The 17,158-nt window shown below is 19.5% G+C and overlaps 2 protein-coding genes across 2 annotated transcripts; both read left to right on the top strand.

Moving 5' to 3' along the window:
* Positions 1–4,773: 4,773 nt before the first annotated feature.
* On the top strand, positions 4,774–12,713 carry LOC128965226 (kelch-like protein 3). Its single transcript, XM_054311876.1, has 17 exons — positions 4,774–4,942; positions 5,030–5,218; positions 5,321–5,406; positions 5,477–5,532; positions 5,809–6,049; positions 6,588–6,706; positions 7,081–7,158; positions 7,352–7,437; positions 7,742–7,749; positions 9,144–9,309; positions 9,551–9,642; positions 9,749–9,804; positions 9,918–10,146; positions 10,400–10,518; positions 12,304–12,381; positions 12,477–12,562; positions 12,649–12,713. Exons 1-17 carry the CDS (start codon positions 4,841–4,843, stop codon positions 12,676–12,678), a joined length of 1,821 nt encoding a protein of 606 aa, XP_054167851.1. The 5' UTR covers positions 4,774–4,840; the 3' UTR covers positions 12,679–12,713.
* A 973-nt stretch (positions 12,714–13,686) lies between these two features.
* Positions 13,687–16,175, top strand: LOC128965151 (kelch-like protein 5). The gene is made up of 9 exons (XM_054311807.1): positions 13,687–13,782; positions 13,868–14,059; positions 14,152–14,237; positions 14,322–14,377; positions 14,582–14,837; positions 15,547–15,668; positions 15,789–15,869; positions 15,948–16,033; positions 16,133–16,175. Exons 1-9 carry the CDS (start codon positions 13,768–13,770, stop codon positions 16,151–16,153), a joined length of 915 nt encoding a protein of 304 aa, XP_054167782.1. The 5' UTR covers positions 13,687–13,767; the 3' UTR covers positions 16,154–16,175.
* The last annotated feature ends 983 nt before the right edge of the window (positions 16,176–17,158 follow it).

Genomic DNA, 17,158 nt, shown 5'->3' with positions numbered 1-17,158 from the left:
CATATCGCTAATACCGCCACAAATATAAAGTGTAGACTAAAATATAATAAAAACAAAAATTATATATATTTTTAAATTTTTAAAAAAAATATATTTTTATATTTACATTTGGATTATTGCTTGAATTTTTTGTTAACAATAATACTACATTATTAAAACATATGGATAGTATAGTTAACACTGTTAGATATAATACAAACATTTTTTTTTTAGTTTTTAGGTAGTTCAAATGTACAAAAATAAAAATTTTAAAAATAAAAATTAATAATTATTTTTGTATCTTATATAAAAATTTTTTGTAATTACTTTCTATTTATATAGTTACCTTGCAAAATCTATTAATCGCTATATCTATTTATATCAATCGATAATAATAATAATCAATATTTTCAAGTGTTAGTATATTTACAATATATATATATATATATAAAATATCTATTTTACAACAATTATTGATAAGATAATATATATCCTAATTTTTAAAAGTACAATATTATAGTCTATACATTTTTTGTAGTGTTTTTTTTTTGCATTATACAGTGTTGTCCTGTTTTTTTCCTGTAAACCATGTTATATCATACATATACTATAAAATAAGATTATAATATAAATTAAAAATTTTGTTAAAATTAAATTTATGATTGTTTAGGTATATATATATATATAAAAAAATTTACTATACTTTACTTTAGATATAAATTACAACTAAATAAACTTAATTTATATAACAGGAACATCGGGACAGAACAGGAGACTGAAATTACATCAACAAAAAAAATTTATACTCTATTATGTACTATAAATACCTATATATATACATTAATTTTTTTTTAAAAATAAAAATAATACAATAGATTACTAGAATTGTGCTTAAAAATTATTAAAACAAAAAATTTGTTTTTTTAAGTGTAACTTTCCTTAAAAATATTTAATAATTTCATTATTTAATAAATTCACCACACTTAAACTTTGAGTTATTATTATTATTACAATAAGAAAAATAATTATATAAATAGAATATAGAATATATATATATAATAAATTAATTATTAAAAATTATTTTAATAATTAAATTATTGTTGTTGTTTATTATTTTTCTATTATTGTTAAAAAAAATATGATAGTTTTATTTTTAACAGTTTTAACTATATTATTATGTTGTAGTAATAGTGCAGTATTGCTAAACAACAATATTACTACTAATACTAATAATACTACTTTTATGAAAAATCTAAATGTAAATTAAATTTATAAATAAATTAAATAATTTGATAAAAATAATATAAAACTATTTTACGGTTTAGTTTCCAATAAAAATCAATTGTATGCAATCGGTGGTTGGGATGTATGTATAATAAATAATAATTAAATAAATTAAAAAAAAATTTTTTAATTAACATGATACATAATTATTATTTTTTTGTTTATTTCAACGGGGTTCAAAAATTGTTGAACACTGTTGAAACATATAATCAACAAACAAATCAATGGCAATCAGTTGCATCACTGAGAATAACAAGCAGGTTTTTAATTTTATATATTAAAAAAATTAATTTTTTTAATAATTTTAAAAATATATTTATTTTTTTAATCAAAAAAAATATATTTAGAGATATTGGTGCTGCTGTACTTAATGATACTATATATGTTTGTGGTGGTAATAGCGGTAAAAATTATTTTTTTTTAAATTAATATATTAAAATTAAATTAGATTTTTTAATAAAATCAAAAATAATAAAACTATAACAATAATTAGTATGTTAAAAAAATTATGAACCTAATATTATAATTTTTAAAAAATTAATATCTAACTTAAATTAGATTTTCAATAAAATCAAAAATAATAAAACTATAACAATAATTAGTATGTTAAAAAAATTATGAACCTAATATTAAAATTTTTTAAAAAATTAAAAATTTGTTGTATTTTTTATAATTTTTATTTATAGGTTTTTATCTGAAATCCTGCGAATATTATCCCTCGGATATTATGGGTGAATGGATGTATTTAACACAACAAATGTCTACTGAAAGAGACGATCCGGAACTGATAGCCCATAGTAGTGGTGATGGCGGCTATCTGTATGCTATTGGAGGTAAAATTAATACAATGGTGCTCAAAATACAATGGAAAGATATGATACACAAACTAAACAATGGACACCAATGGGTAATATGCAAACATCTAGGTCAGCTATTGTCGTAGTTATTTTCACGAACTCCTGAAAGGAGTACGTACATGCATTCTAAAAGTCTGTCTGTCTTTCTGTCTTTCTATCTGTCTTTCTGTCTTTCTGTCTTTCTATCTGTCTTTCTGTCTTTCTATCTGTCTTTCTGTCTGTCTATTTGTCTGTCTATTTGTCTTTCTATCTGTCTTTCTATATGTCTTTCTGTCTGTCTGTCTGTCTTTCTATCAGTCTTTCAGTCTGTCTATTTGTACAGATAGAACAGATAGAAAGACAGATAGAAAGACAAACAGACAGACAGAAAGACATATAGAAAGACAGATAGACAGACTGAAAGACAGATAGAAAGACAGAAAAACATATAGAAATACAGATAGAAAGACAGATAGAAAGACAAACAGACAGACAGAAAGACATATAGAAAGACAGATAGAAAGACATATAGAAAGACAGATAGAAAGACAAACAGACAGACAGAAAGACATATAGAAAGACAGATAGAAAGACAAACAGACAGACAGAAAGACATATAGAAAGACAGACAAATAGACAGACAGAAAGACATATAGAAAGAGAGATAGACAGACAAATAGACAGACTGAAAGACAGATAGAAAGACAGACAGATAGACATATAGAAAGACAGATAGACAGACAAATAGACAGACTGAAAGACAGATAGAAAGACAGACAGACAGACAGAAAGACAGATAGAAAGACAGAAAAACATATAGAAATACAGATAGAAATACAGAAAAACATATAGAAATACAGATAGAAAGACAGATAGAAAGACAAACAGACATCTGTCTTTCTATATGTCTTTCTGTCTATCTATTTGTCTTTCTATCTGTCTTTCTATATGTCTTTCTGTCTGTCTATTTGTCTTTCTATCTGTCTTTCTATATGTCTTTCTGTCTATCTTTTTGTCTTTCTATCTGTCTTTCTATATGTCTTTCTGTCTATCTATTTGTCTTTCTATCTGTCTTTCAATATGTCTTTCTGTCTATCTATTTGTCTTTCTATCTGTCTTTCTATCTGTCTTTCTATATGTCTTTCTGTCTGTCTGTCTGTCTTTCTATCTGTCTTTCAGTCTGTCTATTTGTCTGTCTATCTGTCTTTCTATATGTCTTTCTGTCTATCTATTTGTCTTTCTATCTGTCTTTCTATATGTCTTTCTGTCTGTCTGTTTGTCTTTCTATCTGTCTTTCTATATGTCTTTCTGTTTGTCTTTCTATCTGTATTTCTATCTGTATTTCTATATGTTTTTCTGTCTTTCTATCTGTCTTTCAGTCTGCCTATCTGTCTTTCTATATGTCTTTCTGTCTGTCTGTCTTTCTATCTGTCTTTCAGTCTGTCTATTTGTCTGTCTATCTGTCTTTCTATATGTCTATCTGTCTGTCTTTCTATCTGTCTTTCAGTCTGTCTATTTGTCTGTCTATCTGTCTTTCTATATGTCTATCTGTCTGTCTTTCTATCTGTCTTTCAGTCTGTCTATTTGTCTGTCTATCTGTCTTTCTATATGTCTTTCTGTCTGTCTATTTGTCTGTCTATTTGTCTGTCTATCTGTCTTTCTATATGTCTTTCTGTCTGTCTGTTTGTCTTTCTATCTGTATTTCTATATGTTTTTATGGGCGGCTATCCGGGTAATTTAGTTAAAAAATTTTGTAATTTTTATTAAAATAATTTTTTTAATAGCTATTGATTCAGTGGAAATATATATTATCAAATAGCTGATCAATGGTATCATTCAATGCAATTACCTGTAAAACTATATTTTGGTTTTGGGGTAAATATTAATTAATTATAATTTTTTAATAAATAATTTGTATAAAATTTAATAAAAAATAATTTTCCAATCTTTTCCAAAAAAAAGGCTGCTGTAATAACAACATAATTATCCTGGGATATTATTGAAAACAGATTTTATAATAATAATAAAAAATAAAAAACATTCATTAAAAAAATATTTAAAATAATAAATGTGTTTTTTTTTGAAAATCAATATTATATTTTCTATAATTATTTTTTTTTAATTATTAAAAAAACAAAGAAAATAACTTTTAATTATTACTTAACAAATTAATCAAGAAAATGTTTTTATGTGTTTTTCAATTAAAAATATTGTTATAATAGATAATTATTATCAGGGTCATGGGTTCGAGGCCAATATATTTATCTTATATTACATTGTTTTATAGTGAAACAAGGTTTACTTATAAGTATTATTTTTTTTATTAATTTTAACTATAAACAATACTTGAAAATATTTTTTATTTAATTACAGATAAATTTAATTTTTGATATAATTTATAAAAAATAATATAAATAATAATTAAAAAAAAAACAAATTATTAATAATAGTTTGATTATAGTAATTTATCTTATCTAATGTGAAATTGATTAATAATAGAAAATTTTTTATAAATTAATTAAAACAATTAAACATTAAATTAATATCAATTTCATTAATTAAGCTTAACTTAAATCAATTTTGTGTTATTATTTCAATAATATATATATAACGATATAAATTTTTTTAAAAAAGTATATAAATACAAAATTAAACATAATAATAAATTAATAACAATATTTTCTAGTTAAAATCCTAGTTGTACATTGTTATTAACATTTCACTAAAATAATAATAATAATATGTTAGTTACATTAATAAAACTTTTAACTATATTATTATGTTTCAATAGTGTAGTATTGCTAAACAACAATATTACTGCAACTTTTATGAAAAATCCAAATGTATATTTTAAATTTAAAAATTTAAGAATTTTACAAAATTATTAAAAAACTTTTTAAATTTTTTATTTTTTTTTCTACAAATATTAGTCGACAACTAATAGTACAATTTATATTTGTGGCGGTAGTAGTGATGATAGTACTGGATATTTATCAAATTGTTATCAATATAACCAGCAAACAGGTGTTTGGCTAACAATTAAATCAATGTCTACTCCACGCTATGAATATCGTTTAGTATCCAATAAAAATCAATTGTATGCAATCGGTGGTTATGGTGTATGTATTTTTAAAAAATATTAATAATTAAATAACTCAACTAATACATATCCTCTATATTTGATATATATAATTTATTTTTTTTTTAATAAAAATTATCAGGGTACAAAATATTTAAACACTGTTGAAACATATAATCAACAAACAAATCAATGGCAATCATTGGCATCATTAAGAATAACAAGGAGGTTTTTGTTTTTAAAAAAAAAAATTATTTTTATAAATATTAATTTTTTAATAAAAATAATATATATTTAGTAATATAGGTGCTGCTTTAATTAATGATACTATATATGTATGTGGCGGTGAAAACGGTATAAATTAATTATTTAAAATAAAATCATTTATTAATTTTTAAAATAAAATTAATGTTTAGGTGATTATTTTTTTTTGGTAAATAATTTAAATAAGATTAATCAATGTTAAACTAAAAAATATGTTATTAAAAATAATTAAAATATATTAATATAATTTTTTTTTTAAAATATAAATAATTTTTTTTAAAAATATATTAATTTTTTAAAAAATATATATAATTTTTTTAAAAATATATACCATTATTTTAAAAAATATACAATTTTTTATAATAGAAATTTCACTTAAAGATCGCTTACTTAAATCATGCGAATATTATTCCGCAAATATTATGGATAATTGGTATTTAACACAACAAATGTTGACTGAAAGAGAGAGCCTAGAACTGGTAGCTCATAGTGATGGCTATCTGTATGCTATTGGAGGCTATAGTAATACAGGTACTGAAAGTACAATGGATAGATATGATACACAAACTAGACAATGGACTCAAATGGCACCAATGCAATCATCTAGGTAAGTTTTATTACCAAATTATCATGAACAAACTTATTTATTAAAAAAAATTTTTTTATGAAAATTAAGATTATTATTTTTAATCAACAGTTTATAACTAATATGTTTTAATTTTATCATCAAGTTTTTGTCAAGGTTCTTTAATTTATTATTATTATTATTTAAAAATTAATTTTTTATAGCTAAATTAAGTATATCTATATTTAATAATTAAGCTTGATTTTTAATTTATTAATAATTATAACTAAGTTTTATTATTATTTAAATCTTTAAAATAAAAATAAATAATTTTTAGGATACTTATATATTATATTATAAACTTATAAAAAATATCAATTATAAGTTATTACTAAACATAATGCTATAATTTTTTTATTATGGTTATTTTTTTAATTTATAAATTATTATTATTTTTGTATATTTTTATTTTACAATTTGTTATCTAGATTTATATAAACAGTTGATATATCTTTTTTTTGTATTAATTAAACTGGTTATTAATTAAATTTATTTTAAAAAATTATATTTAATTTTTTAGATATAATTTTGGTTCGGTATCATTTATGGGTAAAATATATGTTTGCGGCGGCGATGGTAGTAGTGATGGTAAAGCATGTGAATCGTATGACCCGAAAACAAATCAATGGACAAAAATTGGTATTTTTTTATTTTTTTTTTTAAAAAAATAATTAATAATTTTTGAATATATATATGAATAATATTTAAATTTTAGTTGATATTTTTTTTTAATTATATAAATATATAATTAGAATAATAAATTAATAATTAATAATTATTGATATTTTTTTTTAATTATATAAATATATAATAATAATAAATTAATAATTAATAATTATTGATATTTTTTTTTAATTATATAAATATATAATAATAATAATAAATTAATAATTAATAATTATTGATATTTTTTTTTAATTAATAATAGTTTTTAATTATTATAATTAATTAATTATGTTTTATTATTATTTGATAATAATTAATGCATTTTAATTAACAATTTTATCAAGCAGCATCAATGAATAGACCAAGATTTCAATTTAAACTAATAGTTTTTGATGATTTATTATATGCTATGGGCGGCACTCCAGGTAATTAATATAATAATAATTTATAAATTTTAAATATTTAAATAATTAAAAAATAAAATAAATATATTTTATATGTTATGTGCGTTCGCAATACTGATAATACTGATAATTTTTTTTTATACAAATTTAATTACAAAAACTTGTTAGAAAACATTTTAATTATTATTTTTTTTAAAATATTTTATTTTAATAGTTACTGATTCAGTGGAAATATACGATGAAAAAGCAGATCAATGGTATTATTCAATGCAATTACCGATAAAACTATATGGTTTTGGGGTAAATGTTAATTAATTATTATTATTTTTTGTTTTTGTAAAATTAATATAATATTTAAATAAATTTTTTTTAAATAATTTTTATTATTATAAAAAGGCTGCTGTAATAACTACATAATTATCCTATGGATATAATATTGGAAATTGGAATTTATAACTAAAAATTAAATATATAATAAAACATATTTTTAATTATTTTTTATTTTTAAAAATAAATTATTATTTATTTTCTTTATATATTTTTTATTATTATTAATTAACAAACTAAAATTAAAATGTTGATAATAATAATTAATTATCATCAGGGTAGAGGGTTCGAGGCTATTATAGATATATATTTATCTTGTATTTATTTATTGTAAAGTTAGATTTACTGTAATCAACATTTTTTTTATTGATTTTTAGTATAATATAATATTATTATAATTATTATAATTATTATTATAATTAATATAATGTTAATAAGATTATGATATAATTTATACTAGTATTAGTTAATAGTAATTATTAATTTTAAGTTAGTAAACATAAATTAATAATAATATTTTGGTTAATTTGATTATCTGATGGGAAATTAATTAATAGAAGAATTATATACTGTATATATATTATAAACATTATTAAGAAGTATATAAATTAAAATAAAATAAAATATTAATACTAATAATAATATATTTTCTATTTGAAAAATATAGTTGCAAAAATATTTACAATTTAATTAAAAGTTTTAACTATATTTCATATGTTATATTCACAATGTAATTTAAAACTAAATGAAAAATTAGTTAATAGATTACATGTATTGCTAATTACAGTATATTAAACATAATAATAATAATAATTAATTTAACTTATTTAAAATAATAATAATAAATTATAAATCATTTCAATCAAGTAAACATAATCTTTAGTAATACTAAATAAATACAAAAATGGTAAGAATATTAAATATAGATAATTAAAATAAATTTTTTTATACAGTACAGTACAGTAAAACTTATACATAAAGAAACATATAGAATAACACAGTTATATATATATATAAAAAGTAATTTATTTATTTATTTATAATAGTTAATATTAATTTAGTTTCTAAATAAACTATTATAAGTAAATTAGATAAAAAGTATAAAAATTTTATTTGTTTTGCAATTAAAAATACTGCTTACTAATTAATTATTATCAGGGTCGTGGTTTTTAGGGCCAATATAATAATATATAATTTTATTTTATAGACAATTGTTTTATAGTAAAAAAAGCTATACTGTTAATAAAATTTTTTATATTAATTTAAGTACTTTAATCTAATCTATAACTTATAGGTTATAAGTTAAAAAAAACTGTTTGTTATATATTTGATTTTGTATTTCATAGTAAATGATAGTAAAAAAAATAGTATATAAAAAGATTACGATTTTATAAATATTAAATATAAAAATTTAATATTTAATATAAGTAATCACAAAAATATACAATATATTTGTTATATTTTTGAAAATTGTTTGAAAAATGTTTGTTTTATTTATTTTAACAACAATAATAATAATAATAATAATAAATCTCAATAGTGCATTAATGTTAAATGAAACTATAACCAATGGAAAAAATTATTCAAATGTAAATCAAATTATTTTTATTAAATAAATAAAAATATTTTTATTTTTTTTAATTGAATTTTTTTTACTACTAGAATACAATTGATAATAGTTCATTAATTGTAATTTGTGTCGATGATGCGTTATATACAACAAATTGCTATCAACTTGATAATCAGCAACGTAAATGGCAATCAATTGAATCATTGACAACTCAGCGAGCAAATTTTGGTTTTGTATCTAGCAAAAATCAATTGTATGCAATCGGTGGCTGGAATGTATGTATAAAATAATTAATAAATTAAAAAATTTAAAATAAATTATTGCTATATTTTTTTTAGAAATATTATTATTAAAATTCTAAATAATTTACTACTTGCGTAAAATACAGAATTATATAATAAAAGTAACCGTATTTAATATACTGTATTTTTTAATACTAAAAACTTTTAGTAAGCAGTATATATTTCAATATATACACAAATACTGTATATATTTATCTTAGATTATTTTATCAAGGTTAATCGATTTGGAATTTTAGACGATGTTGAACAATACAATTACCAAACAAAAACATGGAAATCAATTGCATCTCTAAATAATCCTAACAAGTATTTATATAAAAAGATATTTAAGATTTTCATTTTAAATTTTAAATTTTGTTTTTTGTTTTGTATTTTTTTACATATATGCTAACATGGTTCTTTGTTCATTTAGTTATTTAGCTGCTGCTGTACTTAATGATACTATATATGTTTGTGGTGGTGGAAACGGTAAAAATAATTTAGAATAGTTTTTAAAATTAATAAACATTGTATTATTATTATATTACAGAATTATTATATTTAAATAAAATACGTTTATTTATTTATATTTTAACTTATAGATCGCATACTTAAAGACTGTGAATATTATTCAACAGTTATTATGGATAAATGGCATATTGCAACACCGATGTCTATTAAACGGTTTGGTCTGGAACTGGTAGCCCATAGTGATGGTTATCTGTATGCTATTGGAGGTAGAGTAGACAATACAGGTGTTGAAAGTTCAATGGAAAGATATGATCCGAAAACTAAACAATGGACACAAGTGGCTAATATGAAATCATCTAGGTTAATTGTCATATTATTTTCATGGACTAGTGTTTTTAGTAATTTAGTAATTAGTAATTAGTAATTAGTAATTTAGTAATTTAGTAATTAGTAATTAGTAATTAGTAATTAGTAATTAGTAATTAGTAATTAGTAATTAGTAATTAGTAATTAGTAATTAGTAATTTAGTAATTAGTAATTAGTAATTAGTAATTAGTAATTAGTAAAATTTCTTAATTATTATTTTTATTGTAAAAATTCAAAATTTTATAGATACACATTTGGTTCGGCATCATATATGGACAAAATATATGTTTGCGGCGGTTCGGGTAATAGTGATAGCAGTGAATGTGAAGCATATGATCCGATAACAAATCAATGGAGAAAAATAGGTTTTTTTTTAAAAAAAATTATTATAACTTTATTTAACAAATTTATTATTTAAAACTATCAATTATTAAATTAGTAAACTTTATTTAATTATCTATTATCAGCTTTTTTTTGGTGAATTTTCGAATTTATTAGTGGTAGGGGGCGGTCGAGCTATAGGGGTAGGTAAAATGGTTAAAAAAAATTTGTTAGGGAATTGGAGGTGAACAATTTGTATTGCATTAAAAAAAATAAATTTACAAAATTATTGAGTAATTTTTCTAAACAAATTTGCAATAAATTCCCAATAAATTTACATTAAATTTCCAATAAATTTACAATAAAAATTATTCATAAAATGTCCATCTCAGGGGGCGAGGGGTAAGTTGTCCTATACCTAACCTATCCCATAGCAATTCCATTAAATATATAAGCATTATATAACAAGTAATGACCGTTTTAGTACATCAATTTTTACGTTATTATTATGATGCAACTAATAAAGATAAAAATGTGATTCTTTTTAAATAAAAAAGGTCAATTATTTATATTTACATTTTACAATTATTTGAATTTAGTTTTTCTATATTTTACCAATTATTATCATTTTAGTAAAAGACATTCAAATTTGACTAAACAAATTTTTTAATTATAGTGATTATTTAAATGTTATAATAATAAATTCCAATGTGATAATATTTCATTAAATAATATTAGCCTAGATGATTGTTCAGAAAAGTTTTCAAAATTTTAATATTAATATTTAAAATTTTATAATAAAATAATTGTCAGAACTAAAGCTAAATTGTTTAGCATTATATTGTTACATATAATTGTTAAAAATCTAAAGTTATCATGTTATCCGTCTAACAATATACTTGACTTTAAATGCCACACTGTTAGAGCTAGCTTGTTTCTTCTTAATGACAAATATATAAAAATAAATATAATGACTTTTTGTAATTTGCTGAATCATGTACTATATCTTATAAAATTATGTCTAACTTTTTCTTTAAGTGAGATATATTTAATTTTCTTTCATGAATAGTATGTATATAAGTATCTACTAATGATAAGTAGAATTATAAAAAACAAATTTATATTTAAGTAGATAATTTTATCTTAAAACTAAAAAATTTTCGTTATGTGTGATAATTTCAACATATTTTATTATTTGATTGAAAATATCTATCAATTTTATAATTATTATATCAAATGACATATATACTAATATATAATAAATAGTTTATATTTAATATTTAAATTTTAATAAAAAAACAATTGAATTAATCTATGATGCTTATTTTATTTAAAAGTATGTGATTTAAAGAATTTAAAAAACAATAAAAGAGTCTGAATATAAAGTTATTGTTAGTTGTAAATATAGTCCTGTTAGTGTACTTTAAGATTAATTTTAAATTGTATTTTTAAATATTTGTTTAAACAAATTACAATTAAAACTATAACATGATGTAAAAAATGTCATTTTTACTTTTTTGCAAAAAATACATATGAAAAATTTTTTAAAATGACATTGTTTATTTACCTAAATATTAGGCGATAATCAATGAAACAGATGTAAATTTTATGATTTTTTATCATTTGTAGTTTTCGAATAAATTAACTTTAAAATTTGTTTTAATTTCGGACAGTTTCAATTGTAGAATACTTATATATATATATATATATATATATATATGTATATTATGATATGTTTTAACTTAATGATTAAATTTTTACTAATGTAAAATATATGTTTTGTTTTTTTTATCTTGTATTACTCACCAAAAAAATAATAAAAATAAAAGCACCAATGAATACTAAAAGAAATAATTTTAAGCTATTAGTTTTCAACAATTTAATATATGCAATGGGTGGCTATCCAGGTAACTAAATCAAATTTATTATTATTATTTAAATTATATTGTTTTAAAACTATTTAATATAATTATTGTTATTTTTTTAAATTAAAAAAAATAAGGTATTGATACAGTTGAAATATATGATGTAAAATCAGATAAATGGTATTATACACAATCAATGCCAGTTAAAGGTTATGGTTTTGGGGTATAAATTATTTTAATTATTTTTGATGATTCTTTTTTATAAAAAACTAAATTATTAAAATTAAATTTTTTATTTTTATTATTAAGGCTACAGTAATAACAACAACTACCACATAATATATTATGGTTTAATATTTAATAAATAAAATTCAACAAATTATCAATGTAAACTGATTTTGTTATAATCTTAATAAAATTAATTAAAAGCAAATAATGTTTAAATATAACAATAAAAAATATTATTTTATATTTTTAAAAAATTTTATCAAATTATAAATTTTGAAATTTTAATAATCAAATTATTATAATATAATTTTTACTTATTTATGAATAAGTTTAAAAATTTTATATTAGATATTAACTTAGTAATGAATTTGTAAACTGAAAAATATTTTTTCAAATATACCTTATTATTATTATTATTATTACATTTAAATCTATTGTCTTTATTACTAATTTTACTTGAATAATAATTTAAATAGTTTATTATTATTTATGATTTTTAAAATTATTATTCAATTATCAAAGAGCAAAATGTATTTATTTTATTTTTTTTAAAGTAAATAAGTTCAACAACAACAACAAAAATAAAATAGAAAGTTAGAAAATTAATTATCATCAGGGTCATGTGTTCGAGGCCATTATAGATATATATATATTTGTATTGTATTGTATTTGTATCGTCAAGTTAGATTTACTGTAAATAGTTTTCTTATTATTAATTTTAACTATTAAAAAGTACTTGAGTACTTGAATAATATTATTAGTTTTTTTTTTAAATTAAATGTCAATTTGATTATTGATATAATTTATACTAGTATTAATTACTAGTAAATAGTTAGTAAAAATAAATTATTAATAATAGTTTGATTAAATTAATTTATCTTATCTTATGTGAAATTGATAATTATAAAAGTTTTATATATATTAATATATATATATAGGAGTTTATATATAAGTTATTATTTCAATAATATATAATAAAATTTATAAAAAAAATTAAGTGTATAAATTGAAATTAAATATAATAAATATATAATAATAATAATAATAATAATAATATATTTTCAAGTTAAAATATTGTTGCAAAATTTTTTACTATTTTAAATTAAAATGTTAGTTTCATTATTAAAAGTTTTAACTATATTATTATGTTTGAAAAATGTAATATTGTTACATAAAAATCTAACTACTACTACTACTGTTATGAAAAATGCAAAGGTAAATTTTTTTAAAAATAATAATTAAATATTTTTTTTTAAAAATTGAAATATATAAAAAATAATTAATTTATTTCTAATATTAGTCTACAAATAATCAAAATAATTTACTATATATTTGTGGCGGTATTGATGACGGCTATGGATATCAATCAAATTGTTATCAATATAATCAACGTACAGGTGTTTGGCTAACAATTAAATCAATGTCTACTGTACGGGCAAACTATGGTTTAGTATCCTATGAAAATCAATTGTATGCAATCGGTGGTTTGATTGTATGTTTAAAAAAAATAATTATTATTAAATAAAATTATATATATATATATATATATTGTTGATATAATTTTTATTTTTTTATGTAAACAAGGATACAAAAACTTTAAACACTGTTGAAAAATATAATCAACAAACAAATCAATGGCAATCAGTAGCATCATTAAAAATAACAAGCGGGTTTTTATTAAAAATATTTATTTTCTAAAAATTAATTTTAAATAATTACTTTAAAAATATTTATTTAAAAAAAATTATTTTTAGTTTTACAGGTACTGCTGTACTAAATGATACGATTTATGTTTGTGGCGGTTTTAACGGTAAATTTATTTATTTATTACTAATTTTTTTTATTAAATATTTTTAATTAAAATAATTGGAAAATAAAAATATATATAAAAAGTATAGGAAAAATAAATTATAATATTTAGTAGTAATATTATTATATATAAAATATTTTTATTTATAAAGTATTATAATTAAATTCAAAAAAAAAATAACTCAAAAAATTATTAAATTTTTAGATATAGATAACTATCTTAATGTATGTGAATATTATTCCGCAAATATTATGGATAAATGGTTTACAACAACAACACATATGTTGACTAATAGATCGGCACTGGAATTGGTAGCCCATAGTAGTAGTAGTAGTACTGGCGATGGCGGCTATCTGTATGCTATTGGTGGGGCAAATGATACAGGTGCTCAAAATATAATGGAAAGATATGATCCCGTAGCTAAACAATGGCAACCAATGGCTAATATGCAATCATCTAGGTAAGATGATTTTAGGTCAATCTAGACTACTAGTTAACAGTGATAAGCTTTTTTTGATTTATTTAACTTTTAAAAATAAATAAATGTCTTTTTAATTTTAATCAAGCTACCTATACAATTAAGCTACCTATACAAGTATGTTTAATTTTATCAAGGTTCTTTACATACAAACTTAAAACAATGATATTTATTTTTTTTATCTAAATAAATTTTTATTTTATTTAATTGCATTACTAGTTTTAATTTTAGTATGTTTTAATTTTAATCAAAGTTCATTGCATAAATTATATATATTTTTTGCATATTGATACTTGATCACATTATCATAATTACCAATTTTCTTTATTATATTTTAAAATTAAAACGTTAGTTATTTATTAAGCTACATTTGTAAATATTTTTGTAACTATACTAATGTTTATGCTAGTGTATGCTCTAAAAGGTATCAAGTTTAATGATATATTTGATTATGATTGTTGTTTTATTTTGATTTTTTTTTTGTTTTTCAATTATTCATCTAGGTTAATAATTTTGTTGTTGTTGGATATTTATACATTATATTATACACTCATATAAATTAGCTAGCTAGATATTAATTGATAATTTATTAATAAAACATAATGCTAATAAATTTATTTTTATCAAGATTCTTTATATAAATTATTAATATTTTTTTCAAATTTTTATTTTACAATTTACCAATAACTAGATATTATTTTGGTTCAGCATCATTTTTGGGCAAAATATATGTATGCGGAGGTTTGGGTAGTAGTGATGCGGGAAAAACATGTGAATCTTATGAACCGAAAACAAATCAATGGACACCAATTGGTTTGTTATATAAGAATATAATAATTTTTTTTTAAAAAAAATTATGTTTTTTATTATTATATCAATAATTATTACAATTTTTTTTTTAATAATAACAAATTCATCAAAAAAAAAATAAAGCATCAATGAATCACCAGAGATATCAATTTAAACTAATAGTTTTTAATGATATTTTATACGCTATGGGAGGAGGTTATCCGGGTATTAATTATAATTAAAAAATAATAATTAAGTTTTAGTTAATTAATTTGTAATTAATTTTATTTTAAAAATATATAGCTACTGATACAATAGAAATTTATGATCAGGTAGTAAATGAATGGTATAATTTAATGCACCTACCAGTAAAACTAATTGGACTTGGGGTAAATTTTATTTTATTTTTTATTTTTTATTTTTTATTTATATATTATTAGTATTATATTAAATAAATATTTATTTTATTTTTGTTTTTATAAAAATAGGCTGCTGTAATAACAACATAATTATTTAATTGGATATTATTGGAAATTTATAGTTTATAACTAAATTAAAACTATATATACAATATATAATAAATTATTGACTATTTTAGTCATTTAATAATTTTAAAAATATTTACTATATATTATTAATGAAAGTACTAATAATAATTAAGTTAAAAATTTATGATTAATTCAATATTATTATTTACTTTGAATAACAATTATATATTAATCATAGTTAAAATTTTATGAAAATTTAATGACTATGTATTAAAAAATTTAATTTTATATAATTTTTTAAATTAAAAAAAAATATAATAAAACAATTTATTAAATGTTGTTTTGTTTGTGTATATTTGTGTTAGTGTGCGGTTACAGTATTGATAATCCAATCAATGTGTTTAGATATGCGTACAAATATATTACCAGAGTCGGCAACTTTAGGCGGACAGCCACTTGATTTGTCTGCCGGCCAATACCTTATACTTAAACCTATAAGTACTGCCCGTTGACTATCAAACTCATACTGAATCAATGGTCCACCCGAGTCACCCTAATTTTTATGAAAATATTAATATAATTCAAATTGAATTAAAATATTATTGTTTATTAATAATAGAGATAAAAATCAAACACCACACATAACTACACATAAACACACATACACAAGCATACACACACATACACAAACATACACAAACATACACACACATATACACATACACAAAAATATACACACATACACTCACACACAAATATAAACACATACACACACATACACACACATACACACACATACACACACATACACACACATACACACACATACACAAACATACACAAACATACATACACACACATACATACAAATAAATACGCACTCACACACATACACACAAATATACACACATACACATACATAACAACACAAAAAAATATACTTTTATTAGTAATTTATTATAGACTAACCGAACAGAGACCTAAGCCATCATTTAAAGGATATCTATTGCTTTTAATTAAATGATA

Source organism: Oppia nitens, unplaced genomic scaffold, assembly GCF_028296485.1.
Source record: "Oppia nitens isolate AA-2021 unplaced genomic scaffold, nextdenovo-longstitch-racon4-pilon3 scaffold16_pilon_pilon_pilon, whole genome shotgun sequence".
Taxonomy (NCBI): Eukaryota; Metazoa; Arthropoda; class Arachnida; order Sarcoptiformes; family Oppiidae; genus Oppia; species Oppia nitens.
This window is presented reverse-complemented; position numbering and strand designations above follow the sequence as displayed.